The 19,829-nt window shown below is 35.3% G+C and overlaps 2 protein-coding genes and 1 long non-coding RNA gene across 3 annotated transcripts; all 3 read left to right on the top strand.

Annotated features, from left to right (window-relative positions):
- The first annotated feature begins 225 nt into the window (after positions 1-225).
- LOC121972416 (probable LRR receptor-like serine/threonine-protein kinase At1g67720) lies at positions 226-6,288 on the top strand. Its single transcript, XM_042524088.1, has 3 exons — positions 226-235; positions 794-1,325; positions 5,775-6,288. The coding sequence occupies exons 1-3, from the start codon at positions 226-228 to the stop codon at positions 6,286-6,288; spliced, it is 1,056 nt and encodes a 351-aa protein (XP_042380022.1).
- On the top strand, positions 1,991-3,957 carry LOC121973322. Its single transcript, XM_042524826.1, has 2 exons — positions 1,991-2,098; positions 2,978-3,957. The coding sequence occupies exons 1-2, from the start codon at positions 2,084-2,086 to the stop codon at positions 3,485-3,487; spliced, it is 525 nt and encodes a 174-aa protein (XP_042380760.1). The 5' UTR covers positions 1,991-2,083; the 3' UTR covers positions 3,488-3,957.
- An 84-nt stretch (positions 6,289-6,372) lies between the features above and the next one.
- Positions 6,373-6,867, top strand: LOC121973323. Its single transcript, XR_006109508.1, has 3 exons — positions 6,373-6,496; positions 6,664-6,732; positions 6,837-6,867. It is a non-coding gene; the product is annotated as an uncharacterized LOC121973323 (long non-coding RNA).
- The last annotated feature ends 12,962 nt before the right edge of the window (positions 6,868-19,829 follow it).

Raw genomic sequence — 19,829 nt, 5'->3', positions numbered from 1 at the left:
TTTTCTTCTCTCTCTACAGAGCTCAAATGCCAGGTTAATCTTCTCCTCCAAGCTTCCTTTGTTGTGTATGGACTTTTATTTTGAATTTTTAAGCACATTTCTTGGTTTTAAAGTTTCTTTTTCGTTGTTTTTTGGATTTTGGTTCTAGGTAAACTGTAATTAGGGATCAGCTGAAATCAAACTTTTCCACTTGAATTTACCTAATTGTTGGATTATTCAATTCTAATGGGGAAATGTACGCTAAATTGTCTTATTAATCGAAACGAGAAGCATGTAATCAACGGGAAACCACGGAAATCCATGAACACTAGTAGTTGAACTCGTGATAAATGGTTCCCTTTTTCACTGGAATGTAGTACATTAAGTTGTTCTAGAAATATCATCATTAGAAATTTTAATGATTCTGTACTCGCAAGATAGTATATGGGACTGTGTGTTGGATCATCAAGCTTAAAATGTGGAACTGATTGTGCTTGTTTTTTACTGCTTCCGTGCCTGTTGGGGCTGTGAGTTTGCTTTTGTTTGTGTTTGTCGGTTTGACGATAATTTCTACCACAGTAGCAAGTGACTTAGTCTTTTGTTATATCCCCTTTCTTGTTTGAGTCCAATTTTCTGTGTTGGAATGCCCCTTCTTGCTGAGATTTTAGCTAGAAGATTAAGATTCATAAATTTGTGGTTGTAGATTGTCTTGATGAGTAAAATTCTCACATTTTACACTTGTCACTTGTTTAGAAGTGAAAGTGTAGATTGTGGAGGTTTTGTTCACTAATTATTGATATTTCTGGCAACGCAGGTTTTGTTAGTGTAGATTGTGGAGGCAATGAATCATATACAGATGAGCTTGGATTGGAGTGGACACCAGATAGTCAATTTGCATATGGCGAAATAGCTAGAATATCAGCTCCAAATGAGAACCGGAAACAATACATGACAGTGCGCTACTTTCCTGCAGATAATCGAAAATACTGTTACACATTCAATGTTACAGTCAGGACACGCTACCTTGTGCGAACAAGCTTCTTGTATGGGAATTTTGACGAGAGTAATGTCTATCCGAAATTTGACATCTCAATTGGAGCAAGTCATTGGACAACCATTGTCATCTATGATGCAAATACCATTGTGACACACGAGGCTGTTATCCTTGCTACTGCTCCAGCAATTAGCATATGTGTATCTAATGCTACAACTAGAGAACCATTTATTTCCACCATCGAACTTCGACAGTTTAATGGATCATTGTACCACACGGATTTTGAGACTCAGTTCTTCTTAAGTCTATCCGCGAGAATAAATTTCGGTGCTGAGACTAATGAATCTGTCAGGTATTTTTTTCCAAGAAATTATTTATGATAATCTAAAGTTGGGCAGATTTATAAATATAATTTTGGTGTTGATGGAGAACTGTATCTTGAATTATCACTAATGTTTATGTGGCATTATTTTTTTACTGGTACCGATTCATGTAAGGAGCTACTTTGTGAATTTTTACACAAATTTTATGCACTCTCAAACATTAAGCATAATTGAATCTTCGGATTTCCATAAAGTCATATTGAATCCCCTCAAATCCCAAAAGAGGTCTAGGAATACACCAAGAATATTATGTGAGGAAATACAAATACTAGCTGGAGAAAAGGAAGGACTCAATAAGGTGTTCCTGTTAGTTCTTAGTGGCAGAGCACAAACTAACCAGATTAAAATTAAGGTGGTGTTTGGTAATGCAGCTTATCGCTTAAATTAATATAATAAGGACTTTTTTTAAAAAAGTTCATTTGATAACCTATTTTAAAACAGCTTATTAGCTAAAAAACTTAACACGCTCAGACCAAAAAAATAAGCTAAAATATTTAGCTTATTTTTTTCTATCTTAACACGGTAAGTTAAAATTAAACTTATAAAGACTTATATACCCTTGTATAATTAATAAAATTACATTCATATATATATATTAGAATTTAGGTTTTTCTTCACCATTTAGCCGTCGCTTCTTCAACTCTCTCTCTCTCTCAGCTTTACCTAGCTATTTCGCCGCTTCTTCTTCAACTCTCTCTCTCAGCTTTACCTAGCTGTTCATCTTCTCATGTCTTCATCTCAGGTATCTTCTTTCTTTTCTTGTTTCTTATGATTTCTTATTTCATATTTCATTTCTTGTTTGATTAGTTTAATGTATTTTCAACCTAGTATATAAAAAGTTTTTAACCCCTAATATTATGCATATTATCATGATTTAATATTATTTAGGAAGTTTTCAACCCAAATACATAATATAACCACGATTTAGGAAGTTTTCAAACCTAATCCATATATATATTATTGAATAAGAAGTTTTCAAACCCTAATATTATGCATAATATAAAAGCAAGTAGGAAGTTTTCAAAATATAGAAACTTTTTTGAACCCTAGTTTATAGGTAGTATAAGTACGATTATATATATATATATATATATATATATATTACATCTACATTTATATAATAATAATAATAATAATAATAATAATAATAAACATATATATAAACTTACCGATTTTATTTACTTACGTTGTCAAATGTTATTATTTTTTAGGCAAGTAATACAAATAAAATGGTTGATAAAAGAGCTAATTGGAAAGATCCAGAAATTCTGAAAACATTTTTAGATGCGTGTATTGAAGAAAGCACTAGTGGAAATAGGAGTGGAAGTAGTTTTAAGAAACGTTCATGGGATCTAATTGGTAATCTTATGAAAGAAAAAAAGGGACTTGATCTTACTCAAAAACAGTTGAAAAATCAACTGGATTACCTGAAAAGAAAGTACAACATCTGGGAAAGAATAGTTAATAAAACTGGGAATGGATACGATCCCATTAGCAATACTGTTAGCTGGACTTCTGAAGAGTGGGATGACTATACTAAGGTAAGTTATAAGATTTTTAATTAATTTAATAGTGTTATATATATATATTATATTCACTCACTTTTGTATATTTTTTATAGATCTATCCAGACGCAAAACAATTTCGATATGCCGGCCTACAATTTGCAGATGAAATGAAGTCACTATTTGATGGTATTACAGCTACGGGGAAAGATGCATGGGGTCCCTTAATGGAAGAAATGCCACCAACTATTCCAAATAGTAACATTACTATTGATGTTGATGCTGAGGTTGAGGTCGATGTTGATTTGGAAAGAGAGATATCTCATAGTCCTAGCATAGAACATTCAAAGTCTAAACGCCGAAAGTCAAACAAATCTGAATATATTGACGAACAGATTTTAGAAACTCTTAAGAATTTAAATGATTCAGATGAGGCAAGCGTAGAAGAATGTTCCAAAGTTCTTGATGATATGTTGGATGAGAGCGATCCTTTATATTTTGTTGCTGGGACAATATTTTGTGAAAGTAAGACATATAGAGAATTTTGGATGCATCTTAGGAAGAAAAGTGATGAAGCTAAAAAACAATGGCTTATAATGGTAGGAAAGAAGATGGGCTTGATATAGAATTATGGTAGGAAAGGACTTGACTTTATTATGATTATGTTATGAATGTTATTTTGTTTAAACTTTTAATTTTGAAACATCATTTTGTTTGGTTCGTAATTGGTTTTTATATATTTGTGATTTAAGTATATTGTGTTATACCCTTTATAATTCTTTTAAAATTTGGTTTTACAGGCTATTTTGTGATTCAAAGTTATTTAATATGTTGACTGGTAATAAAAGGAAAAAGGTCATCACTATCCTTCGTCTAATTTTACTTATGAGAAGAAGACGAAGGGGTCAAAGGCCTGATGCTATTTCTTTACTTGATGGAGCTAGTTATGTTAAAGAAATTATTGAAGGAAATCCAGCTCATTGCCAAGAAATGTTGAGGATGAAGAAAGAAGCTTTTATAAAGATTTGCTCTATTTTTAGAGAAAATGAATGGTTAAAAGATAGTCGTTATATATCGGTGGAAGAGAAGATGTCTATGTTTTTAATTACTTTAAGCCATAATTTGCGAGTACGATTTGTCAAACGAAGATTTTGCCATTCAACGCAAACAATCAACTTCTACTTTCATGAAGTTCTAAAAGCTATGCTGAAATTCTCTAAGGAAATTATTGTTCCTACTCAAGGTAATCAAATATCTCATGATACAAGGCATAAACGTCTTCGAGAAGTGTTTAAGGTAAATATTTAATATTCAATTAAACATATTGTAACTATTTCTTTCTCATTTCATGATATAAATAATTTATTATAACATTTATTTAGGGTGCTATAGGTGCCTTAGATGGAACTCTAGTACATGCCATTGTTCCAATAAATGAACAAGTTCGATATAGAGGAAGGGGAAAAGGAAAATGTTATCAGAATGTACTGGCTATATGCAATTTTGATATGTTATTTACATTCATTTGGGCGGGATGGGAAGGAGTGGCACATGATTCTAAAGTCTTAACCGAAACAATGCGTAATCCAAGGTCAAACTTTCCCTTTCCGGGTCCAGGTACATTATTATTGTTGTTGTTATTATTATTAATTATTTTAAACTTCTATGTTTACAATTTATTTGAAATTGTAGATGAATATTATTTATGTGATGCTGCATATTGTCATATTCGAGGATTTATGTCGCCCCATCGAAATGTACGTTATTGGCTTGGAGATTTCCAACGAGGTGGTAGAGCTCGAACTAAAGAGGAATTATTCAATCATGCACATGCAAAATTAAGAAATGTTATCGAGCGTACATTTGGCGTATTGAAAGCTCGCTTTCCTATATTGGATAAGATGGCTCCATATCACTTTCGAACTCAAAGGGATATTGTTATTGCTTGTGTAGCAATACATAATTTTATTAGAACAAATTGCACAACAGACTCGTTTTTTGAACAATTTGAAGATGAAATTACGACTGCAGATAATCAACAACGATGGACATCAATGATGGAGTCCTCGAGACAAGCTGATCAAGCATATATGATTAATTTGCGTGAAGAAATAGGAAATCAATTATTTAATATGCGATTTTAAATATTATTATGTTTTGTGAACACTATCTAAATATTATTATGTTTTGTGAACATTTCTGAATTCAATAACACTATGGGTTGCGAACTATTTATTTATAAGCACGATTTATCAATATAAGCACGATTTATGAAGTTTTCAAACCTGTATAAGCAGGTAGGAAGTTTTCAAACCAAATCAATAATACATATATATAATGTTACGGATATATAGAAACTTTTTGACCCTAGTTTATAGTTTATAGGTAGTATAAACGCGATTATATATATATATATATATATATTACATCTACATTTATAATAATAATAATAATAATAAAATATATAAACTTACCGATTTTATGTAATATTTAATTTATACGATTATATTTATGCTATATTAGTATATAATTAAATAAATTAAATTTATTATAGAGATAGTAATATATAAGGGTATAATAGTCTTTTAAACATTTTTAAGATATTAATTTAAGTTATTTATCAAATAGGTTTCAAATTAGTTACTTAAATTTCAGAGCCTCTTATTTGATTTATTTAACATTTTATTTTCAGGTCTATAAGTGTTCCACCACTTAAAATTTATTATTCAGATTTCAGACATAAGTTTTCAGATTTACCAAACACCACCTAAGTGTAATTATCACTTATTTACTTAGGACATTGCAGTTCACTGTACCTCCTTTCTGGTACAAATACCAAGTGTGATAGTGGTGTATACTTTCTAGCATTGAATAATTGTTGAGGTCTACATGGTAAATTTGTTGTTCTTGCAGGTATCCTGATGATCCATATGATCGAATATGGGAATCTGATTCTTTGAAGAGGGCGAACTACCTTGTTGATGTTGCTACTAGAACTAAAAGAATATCAACCACTGTGCCTATAGATGTTAATAGTGATGAAAGACCTCCATCCAAGGTGATGCAGACTGCAGTAGTGGGTCAAAATGGAGGCTTAAATTATCGTCTTAACCTGAATGGGGTTCCGGGGAATGGTTGGGCATTTTGTTATTTTGCAGAAATTGAAGATTTGAAACCAGATGAAATCAGGAAATTCAGGTTGGTGCTTCCGGGGAACAAGGAACTTACACATCTCATTGTAAATGTCGAAGAAAATGCCCAACGAAAGTATCGGCTATATGAACCAGGATCATATAATATAAGTCTCCCTTTTGTCTTGTCTTTTGCTTTTAAGAAAACAAATGATTCATCCAAGGGACCTATCTTAAATGCTTTTGAGATATACAAGTATATGGAGATAAATTATGGATCCCTAGACGGTAAGTAAAGAAATATCTTGTTAATTGGTAATCTAGAGCAACACTGTTTTCTTTTAGAGTGTATCCTTTATACCTCTTTTCTCTTCTGACCATGGAAAGCTTTGTATCACATTACCCAAAAGAAGTTTGGGCACAAGAAGGTGGAGATCCATGCTTACCAGCTCCATGGTCATGGGTTCAATGTAATTCAGATCCGCAACCACAAATTGTTTCAATGTACTGAATGCTTCTCTAACTCTCATTAGTCTTTGTCATGTTTGCTTTGCTTTCCCATGCATGATTTCCAATTTCTCTAGCTGACCTATGAATTGTTGCTAATGTACAAATTTTAGCTATCTTCTCACCGCGTGAACTAATGAATATATTCGTATAATGAACAATAGACTATCAGGGAGAAATTTGACGGGGAATATACCTGCAGAGCTTGCTAGTTTAACTGGCCTAGTCGAATTGTAAGTTAGAATCTACTTCTGTTCCAAGTCAATTTATTTCATTCGACACAACTGTTGATGGATTTAATGATTCCTTGTCACTGTGTCAAATTCAAATATTTCAGATGGCTTGATGGAAACGTGCTTAGTGGCCATATACCTGCTCTCGGTGCATGCTTAAGTCTCAGAAACATGTAATATATAAATATTGCTGGTTTATATATCAAACACTTAATCATTCGCTAGACTTGTTGAATTGTTTTTTTGCAGTCACCTTGAGAACAAATAAGTTAACTGGTGATCTATCATTTTGGCCTATCAAATTTACAAGAACTGTATGTCCTTTCTTGCCATTATATTGTCATTTAACGAACATCAATGTTTGCCCAAATTTGTTCTCTTTTAACGTTTGGCTTTGTCTAGCACCAACTCCAGCATGAAGTAACTATTGAGCTTGCAGGTACGTGTAGAACAATATGCTGTCCGGAACAGTACTTGGTCATCTTCTTGGCAAAAATATAGTTTTCACGTGGGTATTTCTTATTAGATTGTGTTGAATATCTCTTTAAGTCCTACTTTCCAATGAAATTACAATTATCAAACTTGGGTATGCTATTTTGAGGCGTATCCCCAAGTGCAATAACATAAGAATAGAATTTAGACTGGCCTAATCATGATTGTTCTTGGTGATCAACAAAACAAGCTATCTAGTCTTTCACATTGTGTTTCACTTCATATACTTACTTATTACTATTAAGAGGACTGTTGGAACAGTTTATAGGTTGTCATTGGTTGAATTCACCTTTGAGTATATTATGGTTTATTTTTCTGAGCATTTTCTACGGAATAGCTGAAGGATTACATTTTGAACAACTGAAAGAGATATGGTATTTATTTCATAGTATTAACTCTGCAACATGAATCAAGTTTGTTTATCCAACTTATACTGTAGTGCATTTGCCCACCCATAATATGAATCAAGTTTGTTTATCATAGAAGGTCTCACCTATAGTTTTATCATATGTAAAAGATATGCATACAACAAAAAATTTTCCAACCGTAACACGTGTATCCTGTTCGACATGGAATTGAAAATTAGTGGTTCTTTTTTGGATTCCATTAAAAAGATAAGCTTTCTAGTACATGGACTTTTGAGCTATCAAACACAATCCATCCATGTTGGCCACGTTAAGTCAATCAAAATTTGACCACTTTGAGTTATAAGCTCACCAAGTTTCACAGTTAAATCCTTTCACACTTGATACGCATATTAGTGTAATAAGCAAACTTAACTCTTTGTATAAACATGTCAAAGGTCTAGTAGCTCTTGACGTATTACAACCTCTAATGTTGGTGATAAAAATATATACTGGAGACTATCTAGACTTGTTGTTGTTGAATTGGATTAAAATCATGTGATTTTTATTTTTACAGGAAGTAAAAGGGTGTTATATACTTAGCCAGTTTTGGTACTTTAATCATAGGAATTGCACAAGTAGAGAAGATTTGATCCAACAAAACAATATACTTTGGCATATATATGTGTGATATATTGTTATGGGTACTATTTAGTTTTGTAAACTTTGGTGATGTTTGGATGTTGATGTTTGATACTTTAATGATGTTTGGATTGTAGGTTCTTGATCAATGATATTTTGTAGATAACTTGAACTGAAAGTGAGTTATGCAGTAATTTTAGTTTGTGCCTAGAAAGAAGTATTGTTATCATATTCAATTGTGTACAACGTCTTTGTCATCATCATCTTTATGCCATTTACTCCTGGGAAATGACTTAACTTGCAATCATATGCTATTTACCTCAGGGAAAAGATAATGACCCCGTACCCAGAGAGGAGAAGAGGCTGCAGTTATTGATATGGTGTTTAGAAGATGCACAGGCTGTTTAGAAGATGCACAGGTAGAGAAGACTTGATCCAACAAAACAAGATATTTTGGACTTTATATATATGTGTGATATATTGTTATGGGTACTATTTTGTTTTGTAAACTTTTGTGAAGTTTGAATGTTGATGTTTGGTACTTTAATGATGTTTGGATGATGATGTTTGGTACTTTAATGAAATTTGCATTGTAAATATTGATTATGTTTGGATTGTAGTTTTTTATCAATGAAATTTGCATTGGATGATTTGCACTGGATGATGATGTTTTTTATAAACCATTGAGTAGGAAAATATTAATAAGTTTTTTATTTATTGTCAACATGTTGTATATTGTACCCAAAGACATTAGTTTAAATATGTCAAACTGTTGTCAATGGCGTTAAAAGACAACAGTGAAAAATCATTGTCAAACTGATGTTAATTAACATTGTTTGCTAAAAAGACAACGGTTTTTAACCGTTGTCAAACCAATGTCATTGGCAAAAAAGACAACGGTTTTTAGCCGTTGTCGTAGATAGTTCAAAATTGTTGTTGAAGAGCCTAGGCATACGCTCAAAGACAACGGTGAACAACTGTTGTCGTTGAATGAAAAGACAACGGTTTTTCACCGTTGTAAAACTGTTGTTGTTTCCTTCAAAGACAACAGTTAAAAACTGTTGTCTTTGGGCACCCCTTTTAACAACACAGCCTTTAACAACAGTCAGAAAGGGGCTACGACAACGGTGAAAAACCGTTGTTGTAAGGCTTTTTTCTTGTAGTGCTATGCCAACTTGGCATGACTAGTTCTTGGAAGATCAAATATGAGGAGGCACGGTTGTGTTCCCTGAACACGGTCATGTCTTGAAATTCTGGGCCAGAGGAAGCACGACCGTGCCTTGGAGCACGGATGTGTCCTCATTCTTCATGTCAAGGGAGTCATGGCCATATAGATCCTCACAGCCACCTCCCTACTGGCTTTGGCTTGTTCCAATTCTTTGCTTATTTAGAGATATGGTTGTGCCATGAGGTATGCCCATGTCAAGTCTTCTTCACAAAATGGGAAGCACGACCATGTAGGTCCATATGGTTGTGCCCCTTTAGGCTTTGGATGACACATGACTTTTGATGTAGGGGACACGACCATGTCTTAACTTTTGACTCTGGGGAGGCATGACCATGCAAGAGGCATGACCAGCCTCTACCTCTTCTTGGTGTAGTTCTAAAGTGTGTTTTGTTTCTATTTTTTCTCCAAATTGTAACCTATCAATCATAAAATAACAAAAGAGCAAATCTCTAACAAAGACAGCAATAATGTTGAAATAATGATAAAATAGAGTGCAATAGCATAGAATGCAATCAAGAAATACAAGTAGATGTGTGTTAAAATAAGGACAAAGTGCATACAAACTATGCACATCAAGTGGAAATGTCATTACACACATCAAGTGGAAATTTAAATGACATGCATGATAGCTTAGAGAATTCTTTTGTAAATATATATGATAATTTAGATGTTCACAAAAATACCCTTATAAACATATCAGACCATTTATATCTAATAAATTAAAAAAATTTAGAAAATAAAAACTTCATTAATAATTCAAATGACAAATGATCCTATCTGAAGGTTGAGGAGATTGTGCGCTGGCCTAAGTGGATGGTTTGTCAACGAATAGTTGACTTCCCGATCTAGGATGAAGCTCCTCAATGATCTTATGCACCACTAGATGATCGAACGAAGTGTTAGTGACCAAAGACGAGGGAAGGGGTCCCTAGCAAGGCCCTCTGACGCTCAAATCAGTACAATTTCCTTACAAGTGAAAGAAGAACAGTAGTATTTGTGCGAATGAAGGTGTGTCGAAAATTATGTACCTTGCCAACGGAGAGAACCCCGCTTTTTATACCACCTCTCACAATCTCCATGATCATGAGGTGGCTTCATGCGTTAGAGTTTGTTAGGTTGTTCCTCAAAGAGCTTTTGAGGAATCTTTTTTGTACCCACAGATGTATCTCTTTTGTCGTTTATAACTTAAACCATTTTTGAAGTCATTAGAGGAGATGTCGTTATAGATGAATCACCAATGGGAAACCAGATAGCCTCTAAAGGATCTTCCAAAGAAATATTCCTCGACAATTATGTCAAGCTATTAAATGTTGTTTCTTGTTTATCTACTGAATATATCTCGGTCAGTCCGCAAGGCTAGCCGTATTGCTTATCATTGTATCAATCTGCTCTGTCATATGTTAAATACTACAAAGATCTATTTAGAGACTAATATAGTATCCATAGTATGCCAAAGCCTTATTAAAGAAGTCATATGATAGATTATGCATGTTAGAGCTTTATTTTAGGGACAATATGACATTATGTAACTTAAACTCGATCGACCTATGCTTGACCGAGCGGATATACAGAGTTCCCTAAGGATAAGTGTCTTTAAGCCCATCTGGTCTTTGCTTGACTGAGCATACACAGAGAGCCTTGTGTTCGATCAACCTTCATCTGGCCAATCTTATGTTAAGAGCTTTATAAGGCTAAGTGTATCTAAGTCCATCCGGTCTTTATCCGGCCGGGCGTACACAGAGAACCTTACATTTGATCGGCCTTCGTCTGACCAATCTTATGTTAAGAGATTTATAAGGCTAAGTGTCTCTAAGTCCATCCGATCTTTATCTAATCGGGTGTACACAGAGCCTTGCATTTGATCGGCCTTCGTCCGACCGATCTTACGTTAAGAGCTTTATAAGGCTAAGTGTCTCTAATTCGTCCAGGTTTTACCTGACCGGGCATATACATAGAGCCTTGCTATCGATCGGCCTTTGTTCAACTAATCTTATGTTAAGAGCTTTATAAGGGTAAGTATCTCTAAGTCCGTTCAGTGTTTACCTAATCGGCTGTACACAAAGAGTCTTGCGTTCGATTGACCTTCGTCCGACTGATCTTTTGTTAAGAGTTTTATAAGGCTAAGTATCTTTAAGTCTCTCCGATCTTTATCCGACCGTGCATACACAAAGAGTCTTATGTTTGATCAGTCTTTGTCTGACCAATCTTATATTAAGTTTAGAAGGACTAAGTGCTTAGAGCTTGGTCGGGTTTTGACCTAGTCCGGCTCCCTTGCACTCAGTCGGTTACTTGACTGATTAGGTACATTATTTTCTAACTTCCATAGTAAAATACTAGAGACCTTATATCCGACCAACTTTATGGCCGGTCAGCTTTATTTAAGCGTCCTACATTATAACCACTTAGGCATGACTCTAGAGTTTTAACGTGGGATGTTTGACAGAGTCATATAGAAAGTGCTCCCTCATCCTGACTCTGACCCCCACCTTACCTTGACTTTGACCACCACGTTATCTTCGAGGTTCGTTCGCTATAACCCATATCACTAGCCTCCCCTCCAGGTCTAGTCAAAGGAGATGTAAACGACTGACTGGACCCAAGTTCCATTTTTTGCACATTTGCTTTCTCACTAGGGTTGTTTAGCGATTCATACTCTCACCTATACTAGATACACTTGGTGATTTTTTCAACAATCGCTCACTGATAACTAACTATTTAAAAAGGAGGGAGTACCAAGGACCTGCAAAGAGACATTTTGTTTTCAAAAAATACGTCGCTCGTGCTATCCATCATAAATGCCCATTTATAAGTGAGTGCCATGCGACATCACTACTTATTTTCTACAACATCTTCTGACGTTTCCTACTTCGTATGATGCAACAGCACATCAAGCACGCCCGCCTTTGCAAATCAATGACCCTCCTTAGTCATGCTATTTCAATCTAATGGTGACAATTAAACTCCCCTTTTTATAAAACCCTAGGCGATGTGAGTTCTTTGCCCCTCATCCTTCCTCTTTTTGAGCTCATTTTCTTTGATGACCTTTCTTCTTCCGTCTATTTCTTCTGGTGATCTTCCTTGCCCTACATTCCTTCTTTCTCGAACTTCAAATACCCTAGTAAGTTGTTGGCTCTCTGTCTAAGATTTATTCTACCATGGCCCAGGAGTCTTTTGTCCCATGGTATACCTCTAATTCTTTAAGCTTCGATGCCTCTAATCGAATCTATCTCTACTCCAGATATGAAATCCCTCATAATTATCGCATTCGTCTTCCTTCCCCAACTGATCATCCTCACCTTCCTCCTGATAACCATATTACTTTCTTTTCTGACCAACTAGTGGCCAGTCTTCATTTCCTCATTCATCCCTTTTTGTCAGTAGTAAGGTAATACTTCCGCATCTTCTTACAATAATTTGTACCGAACGCCTTTTGTTATACGTGCGAGATGTTCATGCTCTTTCATCTATTTGTACTCCCCGTAATATTTATTTGTTTTTTCCTAAAATATTAGAATTCGGGGGTTTCCTCTTCCAATCTTGACCGAAAGCGATTTTCTTCAAGGACATGTCGTCCTCGAATAAGGGATGGAAATCCTATTTCTTCTTTGTAGAAATACATGATTCGGTTACTTGGCCCACTGCTTGGCAATCTTTCTTTCCTCCTCTTCCTAATCATATGAAATTGAAATAGGATCCCATTTTTCTTACCTATCTCCCCAAATTGAGCCATCAATACTTTAAAATCCACAAATAGTTATAGGAGAGCTTCTTATATCTTTTTGGTTTAAGCCCTAGTCAAAAGAGATTATCCTGTTCCTTTGGTAAGTTTTGTTAATTTTAATGGTTACACTATCTCTAACTAAGATATTTTTTATTTTGTGCAGTGGATTCTATTCTCTTATCCTTGATTGATGAGTCGATCGATATGAAAAAGGCAGAGCTTGGCACCAAAGAATAAGAATTATTAGCTGAGTGGGGTTTACCAGTACCCATCCTTTTGATGAGGCCTCTATAGATCCCATAGAGGAGATGAACATAACTGGGGTATCTGGGGAATTACCTTCGAAACCTTCTCCGACCCCTATAAACTCTTCTCCAGAGAAGGCATTTTCATCAAAAAGAAAACGCAAGAAGCACAAGTTAATTCTTTCCCCTTCTCCTAAGAAGCAAGCCCTCTTTGCTAAATCAGCCCTCGCTCAGGAAGATATACAAGAATAGTCTTTCGAGTAAATCTTGGATATCCTTTATCCTACCCTATTAGTGCCTACTCTCGACCAACCTCAAGAGGATACTTCTTTACAGGGCTACTCTCCGGATCCCATCCTCTTTATATCTCCTGACCTGAGTACTACATCTGCTGCTCCAGAGTGTCCTTCCCAATCATCCATCATTTTTTCTTTGCCTTCTGCTCAAGCTTCCTTTTGCCCGCCATATCTTCCTCCTACCCTCCCAATATTATTAGGAGGTTGCCTAGATGATGCTTAGATAGAGGCCAAAGATCAGCTTAGTAAACTCACACCCATAGAGTTGGCAGAGAATTTTCATATGAGCAGACCAAGGTATCATCATTTAGCCATCTATTTTTTATCCCCTCTTTGAAACTATAACTATATTTATTTTTTAGTGCTGGGCAATTAGTAGGAGCATCACTCAATAATTTCATGATTTGGTGAAGGAGAACGAGTTGCTAAAATAGCAAAACTCTATGGCTATTTCTACGCAAAATTCTGAGCAAATGAAAGAATTATCTACTCAACTGAAAGAAACTCAAGAGCTGACTAAAGTTGAGTGTGAGAAGATGACTCAATGGAAGACCACCTTGGAAACTCTTAAGGCTCAACTTCAATCAGAAATAACTTCTGGGAAGAAATAAAAATGAAGCTGGATGAGCATATTACTAAAAAATAAGCAATTATGTGCTCAAATGGCTGAATTAAAGTTTACTCATGCAACCGAATGAGCAGCCAGGGAGCTGAACTGATGACCCAAAAGGCTAAATAAGATTCCTTACTTGTCAATTTACTGACCGCTCAAATGGAAATACCAACTGTCTGAGTGACGTTAATAACTTATCAGGCTAGAGAGGATGAGCATTTTAAAGTGAGGAAGACTACCCTTTTCCACACCCATGAATTCAATGTGCCTATTTCTGATTCCATTTCTAAGGCTTTTTTCTCGGAGCCAAAGGAGTGATGATGCAGTTAAAAGAGGGTAGATATCTAACCTCTGCTCCTCTAACTAGCTTTCTGGACCATAAAAAGATACTCCATTTCGCTTCGTCCGACTTACTACCCCGTTTTTCTTAACTTGCCTTGCTTTTTCTTACATGTTCAAGTTGATTGTTAACATCTACTAAGCTTTTGTTGCCTGTTCAAGTTTTTGATTAAGCTTATCGATCGTATTTTTATTTTTATTATTATTATTTATTTATTTTTATAAAATTTTACTATGTAACCAGCACCCTCTTTAATATATGATTGCTATAGTAGAGATAATCTGGCTCTGTTTGGGCAAAAACTTAAGTAAGATGAGACGATGCCTCTCCAGATCACCCTCTAGGGCCAAACAAACTATCGTATGCACCATCCATCCTTATGACATACCAAACTTGGGATTCATTTAAGTTCACTCTCATTTGAATGTAAGCCTTAAAAAAGAACTAGCTATAATACTCATTATTTACTCAAGTAAAGGAATCTCGGATTGGTCAAAATTAAACATGTTCGGTATAACAACCCTTAGTATGTCTCGTATCAACGTGATCTGATGTAATATGTTCACCTAGTAGTTCCGTTCTATTGGCCCTACTCGAAATTTTGTTTTGTTTCCCCTGTACAAAAATTTGTACAAGCACAAAACTTTTCCTAGCAAACCATGTGCTTTTTAGAAGTTAAAGTTATATTGCAAACGAAACTTAACATTATTAATCCAAATTCAACCCATGTGTTCATCAGAAGTTAAACCATATTACAAAAGTTGATTAAATATCTATTTCAAGGATTGTCTTCCAGGTCGTTGGCGAGGCACTTGGCCTTCTTGGGTATGAGATCATCCACCACTTCCTAGACAAAACCTTTCAAAGAAATTGAATATTTAAACTCCTTAAAGTAAACCCTAGGTTAAACTACAGAGACCTCAATCAAAGCACAAGATCTCTAGCCTCTTATGTTGGTACTTCAGGATCCATACAAAGGAAAAATAAACTAGTACACAGTGGAAACAATTAACTAGTTATACCTTTCTTTGTATCTTAAAGATCTCTTGATCTTCTGCTATATTCCTTTCCTCCTCTTAGACGTCGTGTGAGCGATGATCTATCAAGATACAAAAACCCCAAGTCCTTCTTTCTTCCAAGACTTTCGGCCACCAAGGGATCAAAGCTAGGAACACCACCTCTTGTTCTTCTTTCTTCCTTGCAACCCACCGGCCACAAGATGGTTAAAGCCTCTTGATGCCGTCGGCCTTAGGTGAGAAAGCAAGGGGAGAATAAGAATATGAGGGGGCCGCCCACAAGGAGAATAGAAGAGGAATAGAAATTGTGTAGATGATTATTTCCTCTAAGGCACCATCTATCCTCTTTTATAATCCTTGGCAATGGCTAAAAAGGAAAGATTTTAACAACAATTAAAATCTCTTTTTTAAATTTCCTATTGTGGATGACTACAAAAGAAAAGTTTTAAAATTAAAAATTCCTCTTTTAAACATTGTAGATGGCTACAAAAAGGAAAGATTTTTAAAATTAAAACCTCTCTTTTAAATCATGGTTACAAAAAAGGAAAGTTTTAACAAAAATAAAATCTCTCTTTTAAACCATTGTAGATGGCTACAAAAGGAAAGATTTTTTAAATTTAAAACTCTCTTTTAAAACCATGTGGATGACTTCAAGAAAGGGAAATTTTTAAAATTTAAAATATCTTTGTTAAAACATTGTAGATGGATACAAAAAGAAAGATTTAAAAAATTAAAAACCCACTTTTAAACCCATCTTGGCCAGCCCCTTGCTTGGGCACCAAGCATGGGGTGGTTGGCCCCTTGCTTGGGCACCAAGCAAGGATGTGGTCGGTCATAAGGATGACTTGGGTGGATGTGAGGCTTTATACATAGAGGCTACAACAGGGACCTAGAGGAGGAATTGATTTTGACCTCCTGATGAGCTTGAGCTTCCTGTGTTCGACCCAAACACCCAACTCAAGTTCATCAATAATAACTCATACCACTAAAGAGTTATTATTGAACTACCACACCAATCCCATATTATATTATGGGCTCCTTCTTATCATGAGTGTGTTAATCTCCCTGTATTTAAGATATCAAATGTCTTTAATTAAATAAGTTACTGATAACTCACTTAATTAATATCAAGCTCCAAGAGTAGTATCACTCAACTTCATTGTTATGTCGAAACTAAGTCCACTTGCAGGGTTTACATGACAATCCTTATGAGCTCCTCAAGGGGACATCATCACCCTAATAAATAGGACACAGTTTTCTTCTATAATCAATGATCCTGATCTGAGCCTGACAAAATGGAAAGCTGGGATAAAACCTACTGCTGATGAAGAATAATACCTGTAGAATACCGATCCAAGAAACCCAAAGCGGATCTGGGAGAATGAAGTCATAGAATGCCCTCCTTGTGTGAAGATCCAAAGACGAAAGGAAAGCTTTGATGAAGAAAACTGAGATTTGGAGCTTCCAAGGCTTCCTACGCACAAGAGACCAACCAACACTATTGTCAGTGACCTAAGACCGGGGTGGGAATTCCTGGCTAGGCTCTCCGACGCTCAAGTCAGTGATCTCTCTTTTTGTGTGGAAAACCAGAATGAAGAAGAATAAGAAGATGAACAGTAGTTGAAAATTAGGGTTATGAATGTGAGCATCAACGTGAGCATACCTGGCTAACGGAGAGGATTGCCCCTTTTATACCACTTCATATAACCTCCGTAGTCATAAAGTGGACCCCGGTTTGTTAGAGTTTGTTATGAGATGAAGTAAGCCATGTACTTATAGAAAATGGCTTTTAAGGAATTTTTTTGTACCCTAGATGTACCTTTTTTGTCGTCTGGTACCTGCAGAAGAGTTTAGAAACATTCTTCCCGCTGAGTTAGTCAACCTGTTATACGATTACATAAAGCAAATATTGTCATAAGCTATTCATAAATATCCTTAACATGTTTATTCTCGTCCTGTCCTATAAATTATATTTTATCACCCCTGTTTAGTTATCCTGTCTTCACTATGTTGTGGACATCCCGATATTATACTATATTTTGTATCGGTCAGGATTGACCCTAGGTTTCGTACAGGCAGGTTATTATTTTTATTTGACACATGTCCTCTTCGTCCGATAATACATTATAAATCCTGTACGGTTTTGTAGCTGCTCATTCCCGGATGATTATATGCATACGCTTGATATTAGTCTATATTCGCATGTGCTAGCTCAGACAATCCTGGCTGATATTGGCCTTTCTTTCTTAAGGTATATCCCGGCCGATATTAGCCTATTCTTTCCTTAAGATATTGTCCCGGCCGATGTTGACCTATATTTTCTTAAGTGTGTTACCTCATCCGGTATTTGCCTATATTTCTTTAAGCATGTTGTCCCGGACGATATTAGCCTACCCTTCTCAAGATGTACTACGACTGGTATTAGCCTATATTTTTTTTAAGGTATTATCCCGGCCGGTGTTGGCCTATCTTTTCTTTAAGGTATTATCCCGGCCGGTGTTGGCCTATCTTTTCTTTAAGGTATTATCCCGGCCGGTGTTGGCCTATCTTTTCTTAAGCGTGTTACCTCGTCCGATATTTGCCTATATTTCCTTAAGCATGTTGTCCCAGACGATATTAGCCTATATTTTCTTAAGCCCGATATCCCGACCGATATTTACATTGCTTAATTCTGCTATCTCTTTTCTTTCCCCTTTTCTCCGGGGACCTGCTAAACCTAACCCATATCACTAGCTTTCCTTCCAAGTCTAGTCGAAGGAGGCGTAGTCGACTGACTAGACCTAAGCATATTTTTTGTTTCTTTGCCTATTTTTGGTCATGTACCGGCCATGGTCTCTGCAGTAGCCTCCTGACTTTTTCTGTAGTAGTCCTCGTGATTTCTAGTACAGTAATCCCGTGAACCCAAGCATAGTAATCCTATGAGTTCCTCGACCCTTTAAATAAGGTTGTGATCCTTCCTTTCTTCTTCACTCACTTCAGTTCTTCTCCTTTTTGCTTGCCTTCTCTTACTGAGAGTATGGCTTTAGGCCTCCCTCTCTGGGAGCAACCTCTGTTGGTGAAGATAGGATTTATGAATGAAGCTGCTCAAACTCCAGACCCAGCTAACTCTCAAGCACGAGAGTTAGAGGTATTTCTGTCGGTCACCCAGTTTCATGTTAGGATGTATACTAAAAGCCTAGCTTTAGGTATAAATATTTATCTAGAAATAAGAATCACATTGGTCAAATGTCTACATTTATGATAAATGTAGTTGTTCAATTAATTTATATTGTAGATAACATGGTGTGTGGTGTCACACACAGAAGATCATGTTATCGGTTCTTTATAAATTATAAACAGTTGCTCACAACTAAGATGGAAAGGAACAAACCATTGGAATAGTCGTAGTGTAATTAGGTATTAGTTTATCTTGACTAATAAATTATACTAGTACACTCTAAGTGTATTGAGTAGGACCATTTTAGGTAAGTTCTTTTTATACTGACTTGATAAAAGAACTAGACCTTAGTTATTATGAAAGTGTGTGCTTTTAATCCTAATATAATAACAAGCACATATATTTGATATTTATTTCTTTAATTTATCAATGGGTGAGATTTAGTTCGATAAATCAAGAAGCCCGATAAGTTGGGAAAAGATTGTTAGAATGTGTACTAAAAGCCTAGCTTTTGGTATAAAACATTTATCTAGAAATAAGAATCACATTGGTCAAATGTCTACATTTATGATAAATGTAGTTGTTCAATTAATTTATATTGTAGATAACATGGTGTGTGGTGTCACACACAGAAGATCATGTTATCAGTACCTTATAAATTATAAACAGTAGCTCACGACCAAGATGGAAAGGAATAAACCATTGGAAGGTCGTAGTGTAATTAGATATTAGTTTATCTTAACTATATAATTACACTAGTACACTTAGAGTGTATTGAGTAGGACCATTTGAGGTCGTTCCTTTTATACTGACTTTATGAAGGAACAAAGACCTCAGTTATTATGGAAGTGTTTGCTCTTAATCCTAATATAATAACAAGAACATATATTTGATATTTATTTCTTTAATTTATCAATGGGTGAGATTTAGTTCGATAAATCAATAAGCCCGATAAGTTGGGAAATGATATCACTTATAGTGTGTGTTGTTGATTATAGAAGGA

This window comes from Zingiber officinale, chromosome 4A (genome assembly GCF_018446385.1).
Source record: "Zingiber officinale cultivar Zhangliang chromosome 4A, Zo_v1.1, whole genome shotgun sequence".
Taxonomy (NCBI): Eukaryota; Viridiplantae; Streptophyta; class Magnoliopsida; order Zingiberales; family Zingiberaceae; genus Zingiber; species Zingiber officinale.
The sequence above is the reverse complement of the archived record's forward strand: the minus strand, read 5'-3'. Positions and strand labels throughout refer to the sequence as shown.